General features: G+C 40.8%; 1 protein-coding gene across 2 annotated transcripts in view; it reads left to right on the top strand.

The window, feature by feature from the left end:
- The first annotated feature begins 803 nt into the window (after positions 1 to 803).
- Positions 804 to 21,688, top strand: part of LOC103695544 (calcium-dependent protein kinase 17-like) — a 37,070-nt gene continuing 16,185 nt past the window's right edge. Inside the window, exons 1-5 of one of the 2 annotated variants that reach the window (XM_039119027.3) lie at positions 804 to 1,971; positions 8,583 to 8,726; positions 8,822 to 8,974; positions 9,433 to 9,548; positions 15,086 to 15,253. In XM_039119027.3, the coding sequence (XP_038974955.3) occupies positions 1,143 to 1,971; positions 8,583 to 8,726; positions 8,822 to 8,974; positions 9,433 to 9,548; positions 15,086 to 15,253 (1,410 nt within the window). In that variant the 5' untranslated portion in view covers positions 804 to 1,142. The remainder of the gene's footprint in view (positions 1,972 to 8,582; positions 8,727 to 8,821; positions 8,975 to 9,432; positions 9,549 to 15,085; positions 15,254 to 21,688) is intronic. The other variant, XM_088721064.2, reaches the window with a different exon arrangement.

The following is a 21,688-nucleotide window of genomic DNA, read 5'->3' as shown; positions in this document are numbered from 1 at the left end:
TCCTACTTGAAGTAGGATTCCTAAAGTCTTAATTAGTTTAGGACTTCAAATTAAATTAAAGTTCTACTTGGGGTAGGATTTCTAAAATCCTAATTAGATTAGGACTAAAATTAAATAAATCATAATTGGATTAGGATTTCTTAAGTCCTAATTAATTTTAATCTAATAAATAAAGATGACTTCTAATTGGATTAGGATTGAAGAGTTCAATTGAGTCATGATTTAATTGGGTCCTAATTGGATTAGGACTTTTATAAATCCAAATTGGTTCATAATTTGGTAGAAATCTAATCAGATTAGATCTCTAATTTGAGGGACCACCTAATCCTCATTAGATGAGGATTAGATGCACACAAGAGGAGGGGCGTATGCCCCCTCCTCTCATGTTTCTTTGGTGCGGCATACGCCATTTAAAAGGGGATAAGGGGGTAACTATACATCAGATTTGCGGTGACCATCAGATTTTTAGGAGCTTCAAGCGAACCTTCTAACAAATCCACGATCATTAGATTTGCGGTGATCATCTACCCGCACAAGGTGAAGATTTGATCTTCCTAATCATGTAAAAAATATTTAATTCTAATTTATCTACTAACGACAGTTTTTAAAATATATTTATGCGATGAATAGGATCTTGCGCATGCCCTTTCTGCTGCGATCTAATTTTTCTACGGCGTGCATGAGATTCCAACACCAGTCACCAACATACATTCCTAATTACGCAAATCGGTAATAGTGATAATGACACGGCACGTGCAGATATGCCATTGCCCATGTCGATGTTGATGCCAACCAGCTGATCCGGTCCCGCCGCGCCCTTATCTTCTCTCTGGTTCCTCCGATTTCTCTCTTTTTGCTGCTTTAAACGACCCACACCTCGCCTTGCCTCCCCCCTCCCGGCGGTTCCACCGTCGTAATAATATAAATCTCGACGTACGCATTCCCCGTGCCCGCCCGCCTTCGGTTCCCTTCGCCGGATCCCAGGGAACGCGACACCCCCCCCCCCTCCCCCCGCCCCCCCCGTACCCCGCGACCCCGAGTCCCCTCGCCCCCTGGCTCCCTAGGTTTCCGGCGGGCCCCCAATGCGTCGGAGCTGAGTCCGAGATCCGGATCGTCGCCGAGATCGAGATCATCGGAAGCGGATGGGGAACACCTGCGTCGGCCCGAGCAGTGCCGGGCGGCACGGATTCTTCCAATCCGTCTCCGCCGCTCTCTGGCGCGCCCGCCCGCCGGAGGGCCCCGAGGCCCTCCCAGCTCCCGCCTCCGACGGCACCGCCACCGCGGCCGCCGATCCGGCCCCGGACAAGCCGCCGGAGCCCGTCAAGATCCCCGACGAGGACCTTAAGAAGCCGCCGCCGCCGGCTCCAGCGCCGTCCCGCACCTCGGAAGAGCTTCCTCCCCAATCCTCGCCCCCCAAGAAGCCCACCCACATCAGGCAGGTCTCCAGCGTCGGCCTCCAGATCGACTCCGTCCTCCAGCGCCGGACCGAGAAGCTCAAGGACCTCTACAGCCTCGGTCGGAAGCTTGGCCAGGGGCAGTTCGGCACCACCTACCTCTGCGTTGAGAAGGCCACCGGAAAGGAGTACGCTTGCAAGTCCATCGCCAAGAGGAAGCTCGTGACCGAGGAGGATGTCGACGACGTGAGGAGGGAGATTCAGATCATGCACCACCTCACCGGCCACCCCAATGTGATCTCGATTGTGGGGGCCTATGAGGACGCTGTGGCCGTGCACCTCGTGATGGAGCTTTGTGCTGGAGGAGAGCTCTTTGATCGGATCATTCAGAGGGGGCACTATTCGGAGAAGGCGGCTGCTGAACTCGCGAGGGTGATCGTTGGTGTCGTGGAGGCATGCCATTCATTAGGGGTCATGCACCGGGATCTCAAGCCCGAGAACTTTCTTTTCGCCAATCAGAAAGAGGAGTCTCCACTTAAGACGATCGACTTTGGGCTGTCCATTTTCTTTAAGCCAGGTATTTTTTTTAGATTAGTCTCACCTTGAAGGACTATATAAATCCTTTGCCGTTTTCTTTCTGCTATAATGGTTTTAATTGAAGTAAAACATCGATTTTGATGTAAAACCTGTGTGTTCATTTTATTGATGTACAATGTCATCTCTACCATTTATCTAAGAACAGTACATGGTTCTGTTGGAATCACAAATCAGCAGAAAACATCAATACATGGTTTAGCTGCTGATTTATATTGTTATTCTGGATGAGTTAAATCTAATGTATTCCATAATGTAGATAGAACATCTGCAGTTATGTCAATGAAAGTCAATGAAATTTAAGATGCATTTCTACAATATTTTATTGGTGTTTTAACTTTTTATGTGGGACTGAAGGAAACATTCATAAGTGAATACAGAACCTCTTTGCTAAATGGATATTAGCTTTAGACTGTAAAATTTTTATGTGCATGTGCAACTTGTCTAACCCACTTAAGAATGCTATGAAAATGTGCTTTGTAGCTAGAGATGACAAGTTGTTAAAGGAGATAAGAAGTCATGCAAATTATATTTATAAGCATCTAATTGAACATGGTATGTCCTCTCTCAAAAAAATGAAAAAGGTATGTCCGGATATTGAGAGGGGCTTCAGAAATAAGAAAAGGTCAGGGGGGCTTTTGTTTCTTTCTTTTTAGATCTCATAGATTTAAACAGAAAATGAAAGTATGGTAGAATATAAATATAACAGAGGATTTAACCCTGAAAACAATACTAAAGAAAAAATTATATCAGGAAATGGCTTTCATATAATTATAGGTGCAGCATGCTACTCTTTTTTTGTGTTTTGGGTGAGTGGGTGGTGAGGTGGTGGGGTCCATTTGCAAGAAGGCATTTAACATTGGTTTGGAGTCAAGAGAGCTCTATTCAAACTTTAGGTTCATTTCTGTATTTTTTTGGTCCAAATAAGCCCAAAATTACTCAGATTCAAGTGCTTATTCTTGTTTTCATTGTTGCCAACGAAAGAAATGTTGCTTTGATCTAGTCCATGCTCATGCTAACTTCAGACTTTGTTTTGAACTTTGAGATCTTTTTAGTGTGTGAAACATTTATTTCCCCTTCTATTTGATCCAAAACCTGTTTAATGCCTGTTATTTGACGTCAATTTTGACTTCTTGGTTTCCTTTTTTACCATATTGTTACCACATCAGTGAGTTGGCATTCCTTTAGACCTCTGATCATTTTTTGCATATTGTTGGGTCTAATCTTCTGTCTAAAAATTTTTATATTGCTTGGTGCCTTATGTTCGTTAATTCTTGAACTGTCGATAAGGATTTTTTTCCCTAAAAAAAAGAAATCTCAAGAAAGAATAAATTTATTGAATAATTGATTTATTGTTTATGCATGATGTGAGATCTTCAAGCATTGCTTTGGCAACAGCTACATGACATCACAACACAAAAGAATTCGGTAGATTTAAACTTATGATGAATGAATGCAGTTCCCTACATGATTCACTTGTTCAAGTTTTCGCTTGATAGCTTTCAATGAAATAAAGTTTTGGCTCGATAGCTTTTACAACTATGTTTGAGCTTGTTTCTTTCAATCTCTCTTTTTGGTTAAAAATTTGTGTTTGTGCTTTATAGAATACTGTCTCCTATATCAAGCCTTATTTTCTTCGTCTTCATTTAAACTCTTCTCAAATTTAGGAAGCCATAAAGGTTTGCTTCCTGAGTATGATCCTAAAAAGTGGAACCAAGAAATGAGTTTCTCTACCTGCTAGTAAGCATCCTAGGGTTTCAGGACAGGTCTTATTTGTCACCATATGCCTTGACCAAGGATATATAATCTAGCGGGTTGATCAAGATTAGAGGTGAGTGCAGAAGACTTAATTTTTGATGGATGATGACTTAACTCTTAAAGGTTAGAATGTGCAAAATGATGGATATTTCATAAACAAGTTATTGATTCTATTATAGAAATAATCACAATGCCCTTTAATACTAGACTAGTGTTCCTGTTGCCCTTTTGATATAATTCCTTTTGTTTGCCTTGTTTCGACTCCTGATTTTAGACCTTTCCATTTTCCTTAGAGTTTGATAGCAAATCTTATATTTTATTTGTTTATGGTTTCAATGGCTGCATGTGTCACAACTCTTGGGTGTCTTCATGATAAATGGAGATTGTTACCAACCTTAGAACTTTGGTCCGCTGTCATTATTCTAACCTTAATTTTGAATATCTTTCTTAAGGCACTTTAATTCAATTTTTATATTCATTTATACATTTAAAAGATGGTTTTTTTTTTAACATTTTGAGATGTCAGCCATCCTGGTAAATGGATGATTTTTAAATGAAGTGAGATATTGATTTGCATTGGTTGAGATGGAACATTGAGAGAAAAAGAGGAAGTACGTAGATATTCTGAGACAACATGGGGTCTTGGATCTTGTTATAGAAACTGAGATGTACTCGGGCCTAAATTAATTATTGTTAATCGTCACAATATTCAATTAAAATTGTAAGAGAAAGATTGGGAAACCTTAGCCATTATGGGGATCTCTTATTAGTCAATATCTCAGGATGCATCGGTTTATAATTTGCTGAGATAATACGTTGGGATTTTTCAACTATCACTAACACTTATTCTCATAACTTTTTGTACCTTCCCATGCCAACCAAAGGACCAAGGTTGTAAATATCACTGGCGCAAGTTAGTACCACTAGGCACTAGTAACGTACCATTTTGGCCAGAAAATGGGACTAAGATGCCCCTAGGTCATGGACACTATATAAAATAGGGTGTCTTAATCGGGTTGGGTTTGTAACAGCCAATATTGATTGGTACAGGCCCCGAGTCAACCGATACAATGCGTGTTTCATGCATCTTGGCTGAAATGGGTTAGTATCAACTGGTGGGACCCTGGTTCAAGTGGTTCTAAGGTGTGCTAATCAGGTTGAGGTAGCAGATGACATACCAATCTAGGAGATGAGACGAGGCATTGGAGCCATCAAGGCTTGCCTAGAACATCTCGTGGTAATAGTGAATGATGATAATGACAATTCGAGTGATGGGTGTGGAGGCCAATGTGGATAGGGTTGCAATATGGAAATGGTGGTTATTCTCAAGAGCCGTCCAGTCATGGGTGAGGCAGAGTTCATGCATACCACATGGGATAGGGACCATGGAGAGGGTGCGTAAGTGGTGTAACTAGGGGCATACAAGATCATGGTTATGGGAATCGGTGTGTAGAGAGATTGAAGGCTCAATTGTAAGAAGTTATGTTCAGGCATGGAGGATTATATGCATACATGATATATTAGAAGCTGAGTTGGTAGAACAAATTAGATGGAAAACAAAAGGAGATAAGGAGTCGTACTAGAAGACTTGGGACTTGTTATGTACATTAGAGGGAGTTGATATTAGTGACAGATCTGGAAGTGCAACATATAGCTAGTGGACAGGAGATGTCATCATAGAGGTGGAGCTCCTAGTGTATCAGATAGTTGGAGTGGACATTAAGTTCCATCCATGAATGATCCATAAGGTTTCTTCCACTCATCATGTCTTGGGATCCGGCTTTGCATATTAGCCCTCCTATGGATATGGGTATAGCCATGGCTCAGAATATGGCATTGCTTCCTATTACCTGAGCAAGGATGACTGAGCTTCTACGAATACTAGATGTAAACGCATCTACAACATTAGGAGCTACAACCCAACATTTGATGACTAGTAGGAATGGAGATAATATCCATGCCGGTATAATATCCAAGGTCCGGACTATGAGCAAGATTTGGATGTATACCAGAGGCATCAACACTCTACACAGGATTAAAGTTGTAAAGAACACTTCAATATCAACACTTCAATATTACATACCCATTGAAAAAAATGATTTAAACATAACAAATACAGAACACCTTATCATGTATAGAAAGAAAAAAAATAAAAATAAAATCATTTTTGGCAGCCCATTATGGACTGTTATGAAGTCTTATGCCATGTGTCAGTATGGGACGGACTATTACCATACCATTTCGGCCAAAAACTAGTGCCAGGTTCATTACCGGCATTTAAAATCTTGCATAGATGAAAGAAATTTGAGAAAAAAATCTTCCTTAGTAGTTGTTGATAGATTAGGAGCTACTGCTCTTTAATGTACTTGGACATATAACTTTTCCCTCTTCATTTAGAACGAGATTTTTACATCATGCAAGTGGGTCTATGGAAACATGACCTGCTTTGACCAAGTGGTACACTTTTCATTTAGTATCTATTGGCTATACCTAGGCCATATTATTAATTGCAAGGTGATCTAGCTTATGCTGCCAAAATTAACCATCATTTGGTTGTTAGTTATTGTGGCCTGCCGTAGGTTAGGGTTATTTTTTTTAGCTCAATTTAAAGGGTTACTTTTTTCATATTATCTACTTGAGGTGTATGTTTCCTGTGATCCTCCTTAACCTTTTCAGCAGTTTGTTGCTTTCGAGGTAGTCAATGTGCATGTTTGACCAGTTAAAGTAGACAAGGACGTAGTTCATTATTTTCAAAGGTTTCAGATTTAAAGCCATCAAAAGAATGTTAAAACATAGCTTCTTATACATCCTTGACAATTCAAACTTATATCTTTTACAGAGGACGCCCTAGTTTGAGAGAGATCAAATATACTTTCTGTATGGTTTCTTTCAAGCTATTCCCACATGAGGACAACCCTTTGCTTGTTTTGACTGTGGCCTGGTCTTTGCAATTGACAGTCGAAACTTAATTTCTAATTAGAAGAGGCTTCAGAAACCTAGAACTTAATTGGACTTACTATTTCATCAGTTGGTTCTAATCAATATTGCTATTTCAGTTTCACCTATTGGCTTATAATTTTGCGCCTTGAAGATTGGCATGATTTTCTATACCCAAACCTTGTTGTTTTGCTCCTTCATCTAGACTCTTTCTAATTAAGGAGAAAGCTTACCAGTTGAGGTTTCATTAAGGATCGCCGAACCGGTACCGGTAGGCGTACAGGTTGGCGCCGGTAGCAGTTTGGACCGGTACCACTGGTTCGGCTTGATTTACGCATCCAAAAGTCCTAAAAAAATTTGGAATAGGTACGGGCCGATATGGTTGGCTGGTTCGGGCCGGTATGGGCCGATACCGGTTTTTAACGCCGAATCGGACTGGTCAAAGTTGGTATCGGTTCAGTACGGGCTGAATCGGCCGGTACGGGCCGATTCAACATTCCTTGGGTTTCATAGCAAGGCTGTCTCATGCTTTAGCTGCTTTGGGAAGTTAAGGCAGCGATTTGTGGTCTGTTCTTTAAATTTAAAAATCACCTCGCTCATTAAGTCACTTAACTGTGGTCTATATTTGATGTAAGGGAACATAATGATGATTATGTGTAGGGATGAAAGTGGACCAGGTAATATCTGCTTGATGTGATTTTATATCCGAACCTATTTGGATATAAATACAAATTTGAGCATTTGAGTAATATTCCTATAACTACCCATATCCATCAAAGAAAAACTGATATGGATATTGATAGATAATTATATGATTAGTAATTCGAATATCCGGTTCTATTTGCAATCCTATTTGGTTTTGTATAAATGTTATGAACTTTAAAGGGCAGTAAGAGACTTTTACTTGTATTTAACTTAATTTACTTTCCATGAAGTGTTATCTTCGATTTGGTTGGTCATAAAGTTTAACTATCCAATCCATATCTATATTAATATCCATATTGTCTATATTTTATTTGTATTTGCATTAATTTAAAACAAATATGGATATGAATTTTAGCATCTGATTACTATTTATATTCATATTTGTATTTGTCAATTAAAAATGGATATGGATGTGGATGTGGATATAGTGATACCCATCCATTTTTAGTCCTAATTAGATCCGAATTATAAAACTAAAACTAAATTACAATTTTTTTTTTCAAAGACTAAATTATGAATTTTTCTGAACCTAACTTATGTATGATCAACCTTCTATGTGCAACTGATTTTGCAGTTTCAACTTTTTGAAATGTTCTTAAATTAACATATGTCAATCAGACATTCCCAAAGTTCAACTAAGAATAATATGATTAATAGTACCTAAAATAATTTTTGCTTGATCTATGCTCCATATGATGAATAGATTACGATAACCAATTGACGGCCTGAATTCATTCTATAGCAATTCTTTTTAGGTTCAGCTTTGATGATTCATTCCTTTCCATTTTTCAAAGAACCGCTTACTTTTTGTAGTCTGATTGACTTTATTCAATCATTAGTTGAGCATGTTTGACCCATTTCTCAGGTGATTATGATCAGATTAAAATGTGTTTTACAAATTATCATGTCTAGAACATGATGAGCTTAATATATAATAAAAGGGACATGAAGGCAGGGTAGTTTCCCAAGAAAAAGATTTGATAATACCTTAATTGACATTTATATAGTGTGGAGCTTTTCTTTGTGAAATACTAAGCTGTTATTTTTGGAGCAAATTTTCTATTCTGATTTTGATCTTCTTCATATATATTTGTTCCATTCATGTTACTGAAATTTTAATAATGTTGTCTTTTTGGTCTGATGGTATCAGTTCTTTCAATACATCTTCTATACTAAGTGTCTCTCTTTTTCCAGGGGATACATTTACAGATGTTGTTGGAAGTCCATACTATGTTGCTCCAGAAGTTCTGCTGAAACATTATGGTCCTGAGGCAGATGTTTGGAGTGCAGGAGTAATTATATATATCTTATTGAGTGGGGTTCCTCCATTTTGGGATGGTGAGGATATTGGTGGTTGTTTCTCTTCAATTGCAATGTCTAATAGTTGGTCTTTAAAATCCAAAATTTACTGACTACTCTATTTGCCAAAACAGAATCAGAGCAAGGGATATTTGAACAAGTTTTAAAAGGTGATCTTGACTTTTCCTCAGACCCTTGGCCCAGCATCTCAGAGAGTGCAAAAGATTTGGTTAGGAGAATGCTTGTGAGAGATCCCAAAAAGCGATTGACTGCTCATGAAGTTTTATGTAGGTTTCTTGCTGTCTGTTTTTCCCCTCCTGTATGGTAGAATGTTATTCGTTAACAGCTTGATATTTTCTCAGTGTATTGAAGTGCTGTATCATTTATAAATTACCTGCTGGTGATATTGGGTGGATTCATCATCATATATCGTGATCATCATTATATATGTTGTTTTCTCATTGTCAATAACCTAGTAAGTGTCCGAACTCTGAAGGTTATGTCTTCTAAGCAGTTCTGCATTTTTGTCGGAAAACACACTGAAGCCTTTAAGGTTTTAGTTTTTTCAATATATTATATTCGATATGACATTGCTAAGTCATATAATACCGTCTAGGAACTGAGGCAGAAACATGTTAGTTTTCTGTCACAAAATTTAGATAGCTGTGTTGTACTTAAATTCTTTATTTGGTTCTAATGCTTCGAATGGTTGTTTGCTGGATAAGTATTCTTTCTATTCTTGCAGGCCACCCTTGGGTCCAGGTTGATGGTGTAGCTCCTGATAGGCCTCTTGATTCTGCGGTCCTAACTCGATTGAAGCAATTTTCTGCAATGAACAAGCTAAAGAAAATGGCCCTTAGGGTGAGTAACTTGATAATTTAGACAGCTTCAAGCTTGTTTCAGTGTTTGAAATTGGTACTGTAACTTGCATAGTGCCATATGTGATAAATCTTACAACTTTTATTTGCAGTCTGCATTTTTAACTTTATCTGTCACATTCATAAATCTTCCAAGGATTGAAGTTTCTGTGCAGTTTTGTCTGGGTCTGCTTGAATCCATTTTGACTCTGGTTTCTGTCCAGACAGCCACCTAATCTTATCCATTACTTTAAATATAGTTGGAACAACCTATCAACTTTCCTACCTATGTTTTATCTGTATTGTCTTTCTTATATCGGGTACATATTTAACTTGTTGTCATTATTTGTTACACTAATCTTCTGCAGATTTAATTTCTTTATTGTAATCAAAAAATAATCTGCATGTACTTGCTTGGCTAGTTGTTTTCATTAGCATATTTGCAAACTGCAATTAACTGGCAGCTTCTCCATGTTTTCCTCTGTGTTCTAATACTCTTTGCTTTTCACAATGTTCTTGGTTAGTGTCATTATACTGGATATGATTTCGAGGATTCCTTTTTGGGAGCAGGAGGGGGTACTCAGTGTCATTATTTTAGACTGAGCCCCCCTTTTAGCTTTTCTTTAGTACTCGGTATAATTTGACCAATCTAATTCTTTCGAGGTCTCTACTAGTGCTCTTGATTCTAGATCTCAACAAATACGACATCATTTGTGGACATCATGTACTGATTGCTAGTTGCCAACGTTAGTTCGTGGGACCAGAGAATTTGATGTGGTCTCTTGTACTATGGAGGTGCTTTTTAATTTTGTGCACTTCCCCTTTTGTTGGTGGTTGTCAAATTGCCTCAGAAGTGAAGTATATTTTTATAGTTTGTGTACTCTAAATTCTCAACCTAATAAAATAGAATTAAATTGATGAGTTTGAGACACTAAGTAAGAGAATAAAAATCCACAGAAAAAGCAGATTGTTAATGTATTCTGAGTACAAAACTGATATTTCTCAATGGCATGCAGTGTTTTCATGGGAGATAATGCTAATTTAAAATTCCAAAGAACAAAAGTATTCTTGTTAGATTATGGGATTTGATTTTTATGTCCAACCAAACTATATCTTTGTGGAAGTTTTGAGTGCATGAACAGCATCATGCTCTCATATAACTGCCTCATTTTAGCTTACGGTGTGTTTGGCTGGGGTGAAGTAGCTGAAAGTGACTTTCCCAAAAGGGACTTTTGTCCTTGTTAACTTAAGGTGTGTTTGGTTGGGGTGAAGGGGATGAAAGTCACTTTTCTAACTGTGACTTTAGTCCACTTTGGGGCATTTGCCTATGATAATGAAAGATGAAAGTCACTTTAGCCCCTATAGTGACTTTCATCCAAAATAATTAAAAAAGGAGCTAAATAGGGGTGCAGATGAGCGGAGCTGAGATGAGTACCGGTCTTTTTAGGCTCAATTCTTAAATAAATAAGCTACTCGAGATCGACTAAAACTCGAGCCTATTTCAAGAAATCTATTCAAGCTCGGTTTAGCTAAGCTCTGAGCCAAGCTTTCCACTATGTGAATCAAGATACGCCGAACCATACTGAATGGGATAGTACGGGATGTATCGTATCGGTTTGGAACTGGTATATGGTATGGGGACTGTACTGATACTCGGTGTGCTGAATCAGCTTCGTACCGTAGCCACATAGTGCTAGAGTGGCATTGGTATGGAGTCCGGTATCGAGACGACATATCTTGATGTGAATGGCTTAGGTTTTCATTCTTGGCTGTTTATGAGTAGAGTTTTAAAATTGGTTCGAGCTTGGCTTACTTTTTGATTGAGCTAAGACCGAACCGAGACGATTTTGAGTCGATATGGGCTTATGAGCAGCTCAGATTGTTTGCAGCTTTGGACGTAAAGTGATATTATGCCATCTAGGTTTTAAAGTCACTTAAAAGTGAAAAGATTGAAAAAAAAGGTCTCTCACATTGCCCCCACTTTTTCCTTGATCTCGACTATGGTCGTATTTTTAGTATTACCATTAATAGAAAATAATACTAAATAGTTAATGGCAATACTATTTAACTGTTAAAAAATAATATTAATGTAATAGTATTATTTTATTCAATCATTATTGATAAATGATAATATTGATAACTTAATACTATTTATTATTTTTTTTGCAGGATTATTAATCACTATTTAAATATTAAAAATAATAATGAATAGTACATGGATTATAATATTTGCAATAATATCATAATAAATGACACTCGAGTATCATATAAATAGCTACCCATAATTGTATCATAATAATTAATACTTAATAAATTAAATACATGGTTATATTATAATAAAGTAATACAATATTATTATGTCATAATAAAATAATATTAAAATAGTAGCTAATAATTAATAAATAAAATAATATGTGGTTATATTCATATTTAAAAATAGATGATAAATAATATCATTTAAATATTGAATAAACAATTAATAAGAAAATAATATTATTTTATTCAGTTTATACATGCTCTATAAGGGATATAATGTAGATATCAAGTTATATTCACATTTTCAATGATAAACAACGAATAATATTTTAATAATGAATAAATAATTAATAATAGAACAATATGATTTTTATTCAATCAATACATGCTCCATAAGTAGTGATGGAGTTTGGATTACATTCTTGGGTGAGAGAAGTTTTAAAAACGAGGCAATGGACAAAACAATATGATTATATAAATATCCTTATTTGATTATAATGCCCATCAAGCATGCATAGTCATCTCTATTTACAAAAATGTCCAAGAATAGATATGTGTGCTGTATGAGCTACAATAAATAACTTTTATGATGAAAATAAAAAAATTAAGGTGTTGTTTGGCATCACTCTCATTTTCTTATTTTCAGAAATACAAAATAGAAATTTTGTTTCTGTTTAATTTGCAAAATTTAAAAATATATATGTTTGGTATATTCAATTATTTTTTGAAAACATAAACATGATGGTGGTTGGGGTGATTGTGGCGGAGATAGTGAAGGTTGTAGTGGTGTGGCGACAACGTTGGTGGTTGTGGGGGAATCGATGATGTGGCGGTGGCGGTGATAGTAGTGGGGTGGTGTGGCAAAGACTGTGGCGGCAATACCATTTGTGGTGGAGGTGGCAGTGGTGGCAATAGCATTTGTGATAGTAATGGGGCGGCGGCGGCGGTATTAGCTATGGTGGAGATGTTAGTGGCGACGGCGATAGTGATGGCGATGGTGGAGAACAGTGGTGGCAAGTGAAGGTGGTGTTGGTAGTAGTAGTAAAAGACATGAGGTTTTTGTTTTTTAAAATAATATAAGAATTCCTTATTTCATTTTTCTAGAAATAACAAATATAATTTTTGAAAAATAGAAAATAAAAATTATAGCATCAAACATATTTTTAGCCTTTGTTTTTGTGATTATGTTTCAAAAATAATAAGAAAGAATAAAAGCGATGCCAAATAGGCCTTAAACTATTTGTGTACAAATATAGAGACCCAACAAGGTTCCCTATCTATGATACTATAATTCAGCAACCATGGCAAGGATATAAGAAGGGAACAAAAGAGGCACCGGAAGCACATGTAGCTTATAAACTTTTTTTAAAAAATTGCTAAGATATGATTGGAGACTCGCCCCTGATGTGAGAGAAGAAGAGGTCCATGGGAGGATGGGAAAACTAGAGTCCTCGAGAGAAAGGAAAAAGGAACATCATCTTATCTTAATAGTTCTCCTTACATTTGATTTTGTATTGTTTCTTTAGATTCCGAATTTAGCACAGATTCTAACTTCTGTATGAGATTTAGATTGTAATAGATAACAAAAGTAAAAATAAAAAAACCAATGATCCATCATTGATTCTCTTAGCATGAGGAAAATCTCAAGGAGTGCTTAACAACATGCGGGTTAGGGAGGGAAAGGGTAGTGCCTAAGTTTTAACAGATGTTGGGGAGGGGCAGCTGCATCAAACTTACTCAAGACTAGAAAGGGAGCCATGCCTTGGAGCAAATAAGGCTAGCAGCAGGATTTTAGCAAATCTTGCGGAGTTGACCTTTCTAGGTCCTTGGGTTCATCCATGGTACGGGTCCGAACTGGATGATACAGAGCATACCATACCGTACCGGTACTCAGGGTGGTGTACCGACACTTGGTACAGAACAAAAGCTCTATACTGTACCGTATCGATACTGTGCTAGTATGGCACCGGTATGGGGTTCGGTATCGAGACGGCAAACCTTGAGTCCATCCTTATCTATAGGGAAGATAGTGTTCATATCGAGGTTATTTTCACATTTTTAATAATAAATAATTACTAATATTGTTTAGATCGAGGTACATTGTCTTGGTACCATGTTCCATACTGTTGCCACCCTATTACTTTGTCTGTATGCATAGTACGGAGGCTGGTTCTGTGTACCGAGTGTCAGTACGTCCCTTGTACCGTGTACTGGTATCGAACCTAGCATGGATACGGGTGCTTGGATGTTGAAACTTGCTGTGCTGGTATGTACTAGCCGTATTGGTCTATACTACCAGTGCGTGCAGGTGTGCCATATCAACCATACCAGTTGGTATTAATGGTTTTTCAAATTTTTTTAAGCTATCAGTTTTGATACGTACAGTTGGTACAAGTACCATGTTGGTGGCATATTGTTTTGATGCAAAAATGGTATGGGGTTTAGTACCATCATTTAAAACCTTGCTTCCTGAATTGTGAATATGCAAAGATAAAGAGCAATCATAGGATAAACAAGCTTGAATTCCATGAAGGATTCAATGCTGTTGCAAGATCTGCATAGAAGTTCTTTGAGACCATGTTTCAGAATACACATTTCAAGCCCTCTTTTGGAGCTTAGATACTAAGTGATGATAAAATTGAATCTATATGCCACAAATAGCTTGAGTATTACTGAAATCAACCCTATGATTTGATAAATATGGTTTTGTTGGCTTTGTTTGCTTTCTAACATTCATCTCCTGTTTAAAGAACGATGTCTAGTCTTCATCATGCAAAACTTGACTGTATCGATCTTAAGTGAGCCCAACCTGCTTATTGAAAAAGTGGGCCTATGCCTACCTAACCTAGTGGCCTTAATTTGATGTGGCTTAAGTGGGTCTTACATGGCCATAGATCAATTTTGCCAATGCCAGCTAACATAAATCTTGCGTCAGTAGGATAAAACTAACCCAATCTTGTACTCTTGGTAATGTTAAAATTATCTTGGAGGCAAAGGCAACTAATTTGTTACTTTATAATGTGACAAAATCTCTAAAACTATCTTATGCCTCTGGAACTTTGACATTCCATTTTTTTGCGCTTCATTATATTGTGCTCTTTTATCTATATTGTTATTTAGTTCTCTTTTCCATGAACCATGCTTGACAACTTTCTGTGGCTTCTTTCAATAAATCTTTTTAATGGGCAAACATTGTTCACTCAGATTTTGTAATGTTGTAATATGTGTCTTCAAATTGGCTTGATGTGTCTGAGTTTCTTTCATGAAATTGCTACAAATTTGTAGGTCATTGCTGAGAGCATGTCTGAAGACGAAATTGCAGGCCTCAAAGAAATGTTCAAGATGATAGACACAGATAATAGTGGTCAAATCACATATGAGGAACTCAAGGCTGGTTTGCAAAGAGTTGGTGCGAATCTCAAGGAGTCTGAAATTTTAGCTCTGATGGAAGCGGTAAGCACTACCTAGATTTTCTATGTGAGATTGTTGCTTCTAATAACATGACTTATTTTGTCCCATGTCTTTTAGAGGGATCAGTGTCTGAAATCAGAAACATAAGAATGACATCTATTAGCTCAGTTGGTTGGCACCTTTTCCCTAAGTTCTTGTCCTTGGAGGAGGTCTAGGATTCAAATCCAGGTATTGCTAAAAAGGAAAGGGATTTAAGCAACCTTATTCAATGGGATTCAAGATCATTATTGTGGTCTTCAGTTCTCTCTCCCAAATTAAAAAGAATTCTCCTGTGTGAAGACTCTCTCTCTCTTAAGAAAGGCTATACTTGTACTATAGGCTAACGCACAACCCAAGCACTTACTCTTGAGTCTTGTCAAATATTTTATCTCTGCTTGTAAGGATTTGATGCCAAAGGTTGCTCATACAATCATTCTCTTCCTCTTTTAACTTGATGTCATGATATATTTGGTCATTTATCATTTTTATATAATGTCAGCTACGCTTTTGAGCAAAAGTTGAGAATTTTGATGGTTTAATATATTAGTTAGTTGAACATATTTAGATCTACATGAAATACTACAAATAATATAAGGAGGATGTTGTTATTGAGTAATAGCATATTGCTTGATGTGTTGATGATCACAATTAGTTTGGCAAAGTTACTCAGGGATCTATCTTTTTGAACTAGTGATTCCCTTTCTACTTTGCCATCCTTTCTCTAGATACTCATATTAATAGAGATGTAATATTTTATTTTATATATTTCTCTTTTTTGTGAATAATGTATTTCTCAATTTTAATATATATAACTTTACTCCCCCCCCCCCCCCCCAACCCCCCAAAACAAAAAATCCTTGTTCTGCCGTTAAGGGAGAGATCCATTAATCAAATTATGCAGTCTTTTATATCTATTGGTCAATTCTGGTCATCATTCAAATGAACAAATCATACTTTGTTATTCTATGCTTCTTAATTGTAGTTAAATATGGATCTTTAAAATACATGCTAATGCTATGCTAGGGACAATTTCTTTTTCTTTTTTTTTTTTTTTTTTTGCTGAAAACGGGTATTCATACAGTACGTGTGTGAATACATCCAATAAAGTCAAAAAAGACTAACTCACGGAGAGCCAGTGGCAGCTCCCCCTCCCCCACCCAAAAAGTATACCCTGAGTGATGAGCCGCGAAGGCAGCCACCCAGTTGGCTGCCCCATTGGCTTCTCTGAATACATGCTTGGCCTGGATGGCCATCCCAACCCCACACATCGTCCCTATATCCCGAACCAAGGGGTGGTCTGGGCCCTCACCCCTCAGCTCCTCCTGGATCCAGCTGATAACTGTGGCTGAGTCGCCCTCCAAGACAATCGCATCGGCCTGCAGTACCTGCCTCGCATAGCGAAGACCCGCCCAGGCAGCTCGTAGCTCTGCCCCGGGGACCGACGTGCCGAAAACCTGACAGCCTCCTGCTGCCACCACTCTGAAGTGCGGATCCCGTATCACAAAACCCGCACCTCCTCGCGCACCTGCATCCATGACCGATCCGTCGAAGTTGACCTTGAGGAAACTCGGGGGTGGGGGTTCCCAGGTGAAAAACACCTGCTGAGGAGCTGCCGGAGCAGAGAGGGAACCCCAGGTGTCCCGAGCTATCAGAGGTCCATCTGAAGAAGGTCTGATCTCCAATGCCTGGGCTCGCGCGAACTCTGCAACAAACCTCGGTGACACCCTGCGCTCACCGAAGGTGCGGGCGTTCCTCGCCAGCCAGATCTGATGTGCTGTGCAGGTCGCTCGGATAGCCTCTTGACCTGTCCGAGGCCGGGCCAGCCACTGCTGCATCATCTGCACAAACTGAGGCCTTCCACACCAAACCTCCTGCGGGAATCCTGCCCACAGCCATGCCGACCTCGCCCACGTACACTGGAAAAGCACGTGGTCGATCGACTCCTCAACACCACATGTCCCGCACTCCGCAGGGATCCCCCAAGCTCGCCTGCTCAGCACTGCTCTCATCGGGAGGCGGTCCCATGCCACCTTCCATAAGAAAAGTGCCGCCCTCGGGTGAAGCCCCGACCTCCAGATCCAAGTGTAGTCCAGTCCCGGCTCGTGCTCCTGCAGAATAACCTCGGCGAGATCTCTCAGACTGACCCTGGATCGGCAAGAGGTGCCCCAAACCCTGACATCAGGCCCCCCCCAACCTGGCACCGGGAGGGACCGGATCCTCTCAGCTAGGTATCCTCCGAACAGCTGACATAGCCTAGCGTCATCCCATGCTGACTCCCCTGGGGAAAGAAGATCGAAGACCCGCAACCCCTCCGCAGCCTCGGCATCAAACATGGTCGGCCAGCACCTCAATGGAACAGTATCCACCCATGGGTCCGCAGTCACATCAATGCTCCGCCCATCACCAATTAGCCACCTGGTATTTGCTGACACCGTCGGCAAATACCTCCCAATCTCACGCCACATGAAGGAGACTCGTCGCGCCCTCCGTGCCGCCTCTGAGCCCCCACGGCCATATCTGGCCGCCATCACCTGACTCCACAGCCCGTGTGGCTCTAACAAAAACCGAGCTGCATGCCGAGCAATGAAAAGCTCGCGCCGCTCCAAAAGGGACTGTATCCCGAGGCCGCCCTCACTGGTAGGTCGGCATACATGCTCCCAGGCCACCAAGTGCACCCCGTGGCCTCCGCCATATGACCCCCACAGGAAACATCGCAGCAGTCGCTCGATCCTCAGCAGGGTCGTCTTCGGAACCACGGTGTTGGCCATGAGGTATACTGGCATGGACCCCAACACTGATCTGATCAAGGCCAGTCTCCCCATCATAGACAGGGAGGCCGCTCTCCATCCCTCCAACCTGCTCTCCACACGCTGCACCAGATAGGAGCACTCTGCCATCCGCAGTCTGCGACCTGTGATAGGAACCCCCAGGTAGGTCAATGTCTCCTCCTGCTGAGGTATCTGTAGAATCTCACGGATCTCCTGTCTGACCCTGCTCTCCGTACTCGGGCTGAAGTGGACTGCTGACTTGTGGAAGTTAACTCTCTGACCTGACGCCGCACAATAATCCGCGACTACTCTCCGAAGGACCCGCGCATCAGAAACCCGCGCCCTGGCCAAAAGGAGGCAATCATCAGCGAAAAGTAAGTGGGAAAGAGGACTAGCCCCCGGGGCGGGAACATAGGCCTCGAGCTCTCTGCGGGCACACACCCTCTGCAAATCACGAGACAAAATGTCAGCACAAAGAATAAACAAATAAGGTGATAGAGGACATCCCTGACGCAGCCCCATGGTGGACTCGAAGAAAGGGGAAGGCGTGCCGTTGACCAAGATAGAAAACCTTGGACCCCTGACACACCCCATGATCCAACTGATCCACTGTCTGTGGAAGCCGTACGCCTCGAGTACCTGCTGAAGAAATCTCCATCTGATCCTGTCGTAAGCTCTCTCCATATCCAGCTTAATGGCCATCAAGCTACGCCGCTTCGATGCTCGCTGCAGATCCCACATCATTTTCTGGGCCAACAGAACATTATGGGAGATGTTTCTGCCGGCTATAAAAGTCCCCTGCTCCGGACTGATAATGCCAGACAGTAAGGGCTTCATCCTACGGACCATAATTCTGGCCACAACCTTATACAAGGTTGTGCACAAACTAATGGGTCTGAAGTGGCCGGGCTCCGCCGTCCCCTGACGCTTCGGAATGAGTGTGATGAAGGTAGCCTTCCAGTCATCCGGCATCCTCTCCTGAGAGAAGAAGCACTGAATAGCCTCTACCACTGCTGTCCGAATGATACCCCAATACTGTCGGAAGAAGAATGGGGGGAACCCGTCCGGAGCCGGAGCCTTGTCTGGAGCCAAAGCCCAGACTGCCTCCTGAACCTCCTGTGCGGACACTGGTCGGACCAGGGCTGCGTTCTCAATATCCTCGATCCTCGCATCCAACCTCAAGGGATGGTCGCTGTCGCCGGACTCCTCATCCGCCGTCCATCTGTCGCGGAAGAAGTCCAACAAAACCTGGCGAATGGCAGGCTCGCCTTCCACCCGATATCCAGACCCGTCCCGCAGCGAGTGGATAGTGCTTCGCTGCCTACGGATAATCGTAGACCGGTGGAAGAAACTAGTATTGCGGTCACCCTCATGTACCCACTGAACCCGAGATTTTTGTCGCCAGAAGATCTCGTGCTGCCGTAGTAGTGAGTGGTGGGTCGCTAGAAGCCCCCGGAGATCACCCATCTCATCCACCGAGAGCTCACCTTCTAGATCTTCCTTCCGCTGCAACTCAGAGATCGCGGTCTCTACCCCCTCTACTCTCCGAAAGATGTCACCCACAGTCTCACGGTTCCACCGCCGAAGGCGCCTCTTAGCCAATTCTAGTTTGCGCGACACCCGGTGCATGGTATCTCCACGCACCGGGATGCGCCAAGCCTCACGGACAATGTCCCAGGACTGGGGGTATGATAGCCAAACCTTCTCAAAACGGAAGGGGCTATGATGACTGGGTCCCGATGATGTGGAGATCAGCAGGGGGCAATGGTCTGAGGCAATCCGAGGTAGGTGACTAACCCTGCATGTGGGAAAACGAAGGATCCAGTCCGGGGACGCAAAGGCCCTATCTAGACGCTCCCAAACCCTAGCACTGCCGAGCTGATTATTGCACCAGGTAAAGTGAGGTCCAGAGAAACCTAAGTCCACCAGGCCAGTACGCGACACAAAATCGCGAAACTCCCTCCTGTCCGCTCTATCCATAAAGGCTGCCCCGCCCCTCTTGTCGCTCGAGCTCAATATGCAATTAAAGTCACCAACTACAACTGTCGGGACACCCTGGGCGGTAAGGCTGGCGATCTCCTGCCAGAGGACTCTCCTGACCCTATAATCCGTGCTCGCGTACACCCCACACAAAACCCATGGGGCAACATCCGGCGCCGAAGCGACCATAACTACCTGCTGGGGGCAGTTGTGGAAGACATCAAAGGTCGCCACCCCTCGCCTCCACAGTAGCAGGATACCTCCCGACAGCCCTCGGGAATCGACTGCGTATGACTCCCAGTCCCTCCCCAAGCGCCGTCTCAAACGTACAAGCCCCTCACCAGATAGCCGGGTCTCGCTAATGAAGCAGATCTCCGGACAATGAACTTGCACTAACCGTTTGAAGGATGACATGAAGGATGGCTTGGCCGCCCCCCTACAATTCCAGGCTAGGATCCTCCGGACAATGAACTTGCACTAACCCTGACAATTTCTTTTCCCTCTATAAATTTGACTATTTAGGTGTTTTTGTAATATCGAGTGACATATTTTAAACATTGAATTGACTTAACCAAACAAACTAATCCAAATCATCCAGAACAAGCTTTTTGTATGTGGATGAACATCAATGGTCATGAATTTAATATTAATATTAGTAATTCTGCAAACTACTAGTAGTAATAATATTGTTAACCACCACAATAGTTGGAATGTAACTCATGGTTAAAACTTAAAAGCAAAGAAGTGAAAAAAAGTATTTATGTTTCTGGCAGCCAAAGCTTTTACTAAAATTAATAGATATTTTAATAATTATCAAAAATCTTCAATTTCTAACCTAATAACTTCCTATGTTCAGAAAAAAGAAAAAAAAAAGTCAAATTGTACTTCTTTCATCCAACTCCATTTTTCATAATTATATAGATACACCTTGCTGAACAAATACATTCCTCTTCATTTATTTCTCTTAGATAAACAAGAGAGGTACACCAATCAAAAATTAGAGTGCATTTATCAAATTATATTAACATCAGAAAAAAAGACAATAATCATTGCTCTCCATATTGTTTTTCACATGCATTGCACATGCTCAATAACAGAACTAGGCCATATCTATTCCAATATCTATTCTTTTAAGTTTAAACCCAAACTCATGAGTGCCTTTTTGTTAGACATCTTGCCTCTTCCGCATGTCCATGGACTCGAGACCTAGTTTAACCCAAGCCGCTGTAACCATCTTGGTTATGACTGCAGAGAGAGACTGGGTCTCGAGATGGTTGTGGGGCCCTAGGTCTCTCCAGACTAGTTTGGTCCATCCCTAGGTTGGGACCAATCAAGACTGCTTTGTCTTGATGCTTATTATGACTGCCTAGCATTTTGGTAATTCACTAGGATGCCAATGTTTTGATCTTCTTTCTTTTTAATAGTTGTTTCGAGGTTTTTTTTGTTATTTATTTAACTTTATCACTTTCTTGCTCATGATTCCATTCATGAGTACTGTTTCATTTAATTTATTGTTATTTTCCAATTTCTTTGAAACCACATGTATTCATATTGTATTGACACCATAAGCCCAAACATTTGCTCGAAAAGCCTATTTAATTGCTTGAAAACATCTAAAAATTCAGTAAAGCAACCAAATAATGAGAATAAGTAAATAAAAATATGAAAATGTATCTTGAATGGTTGCAAT

The sequence above is a fragment of the Phoenix dactylifera genome, chromosome 1 (assembly GCF_051530095.1).
Source record: "Phoenix dactylifera cultivar Ajwa chromosome 1, Ajwa_hap1_PhDact_Kaust_v1.1, whole genome shotgun sequence".
Taxonomy (NCBI): domain Eukaryota; kingdom Viridiplantae; phylum Streptophyta; class Magnoliopsida; order Arecales; family Arecaceae; genus Phoenix; species Phoenix dactylifera.
This window is presented reverse-complemented; position numbering and strand designations above follow the sequence as displayed.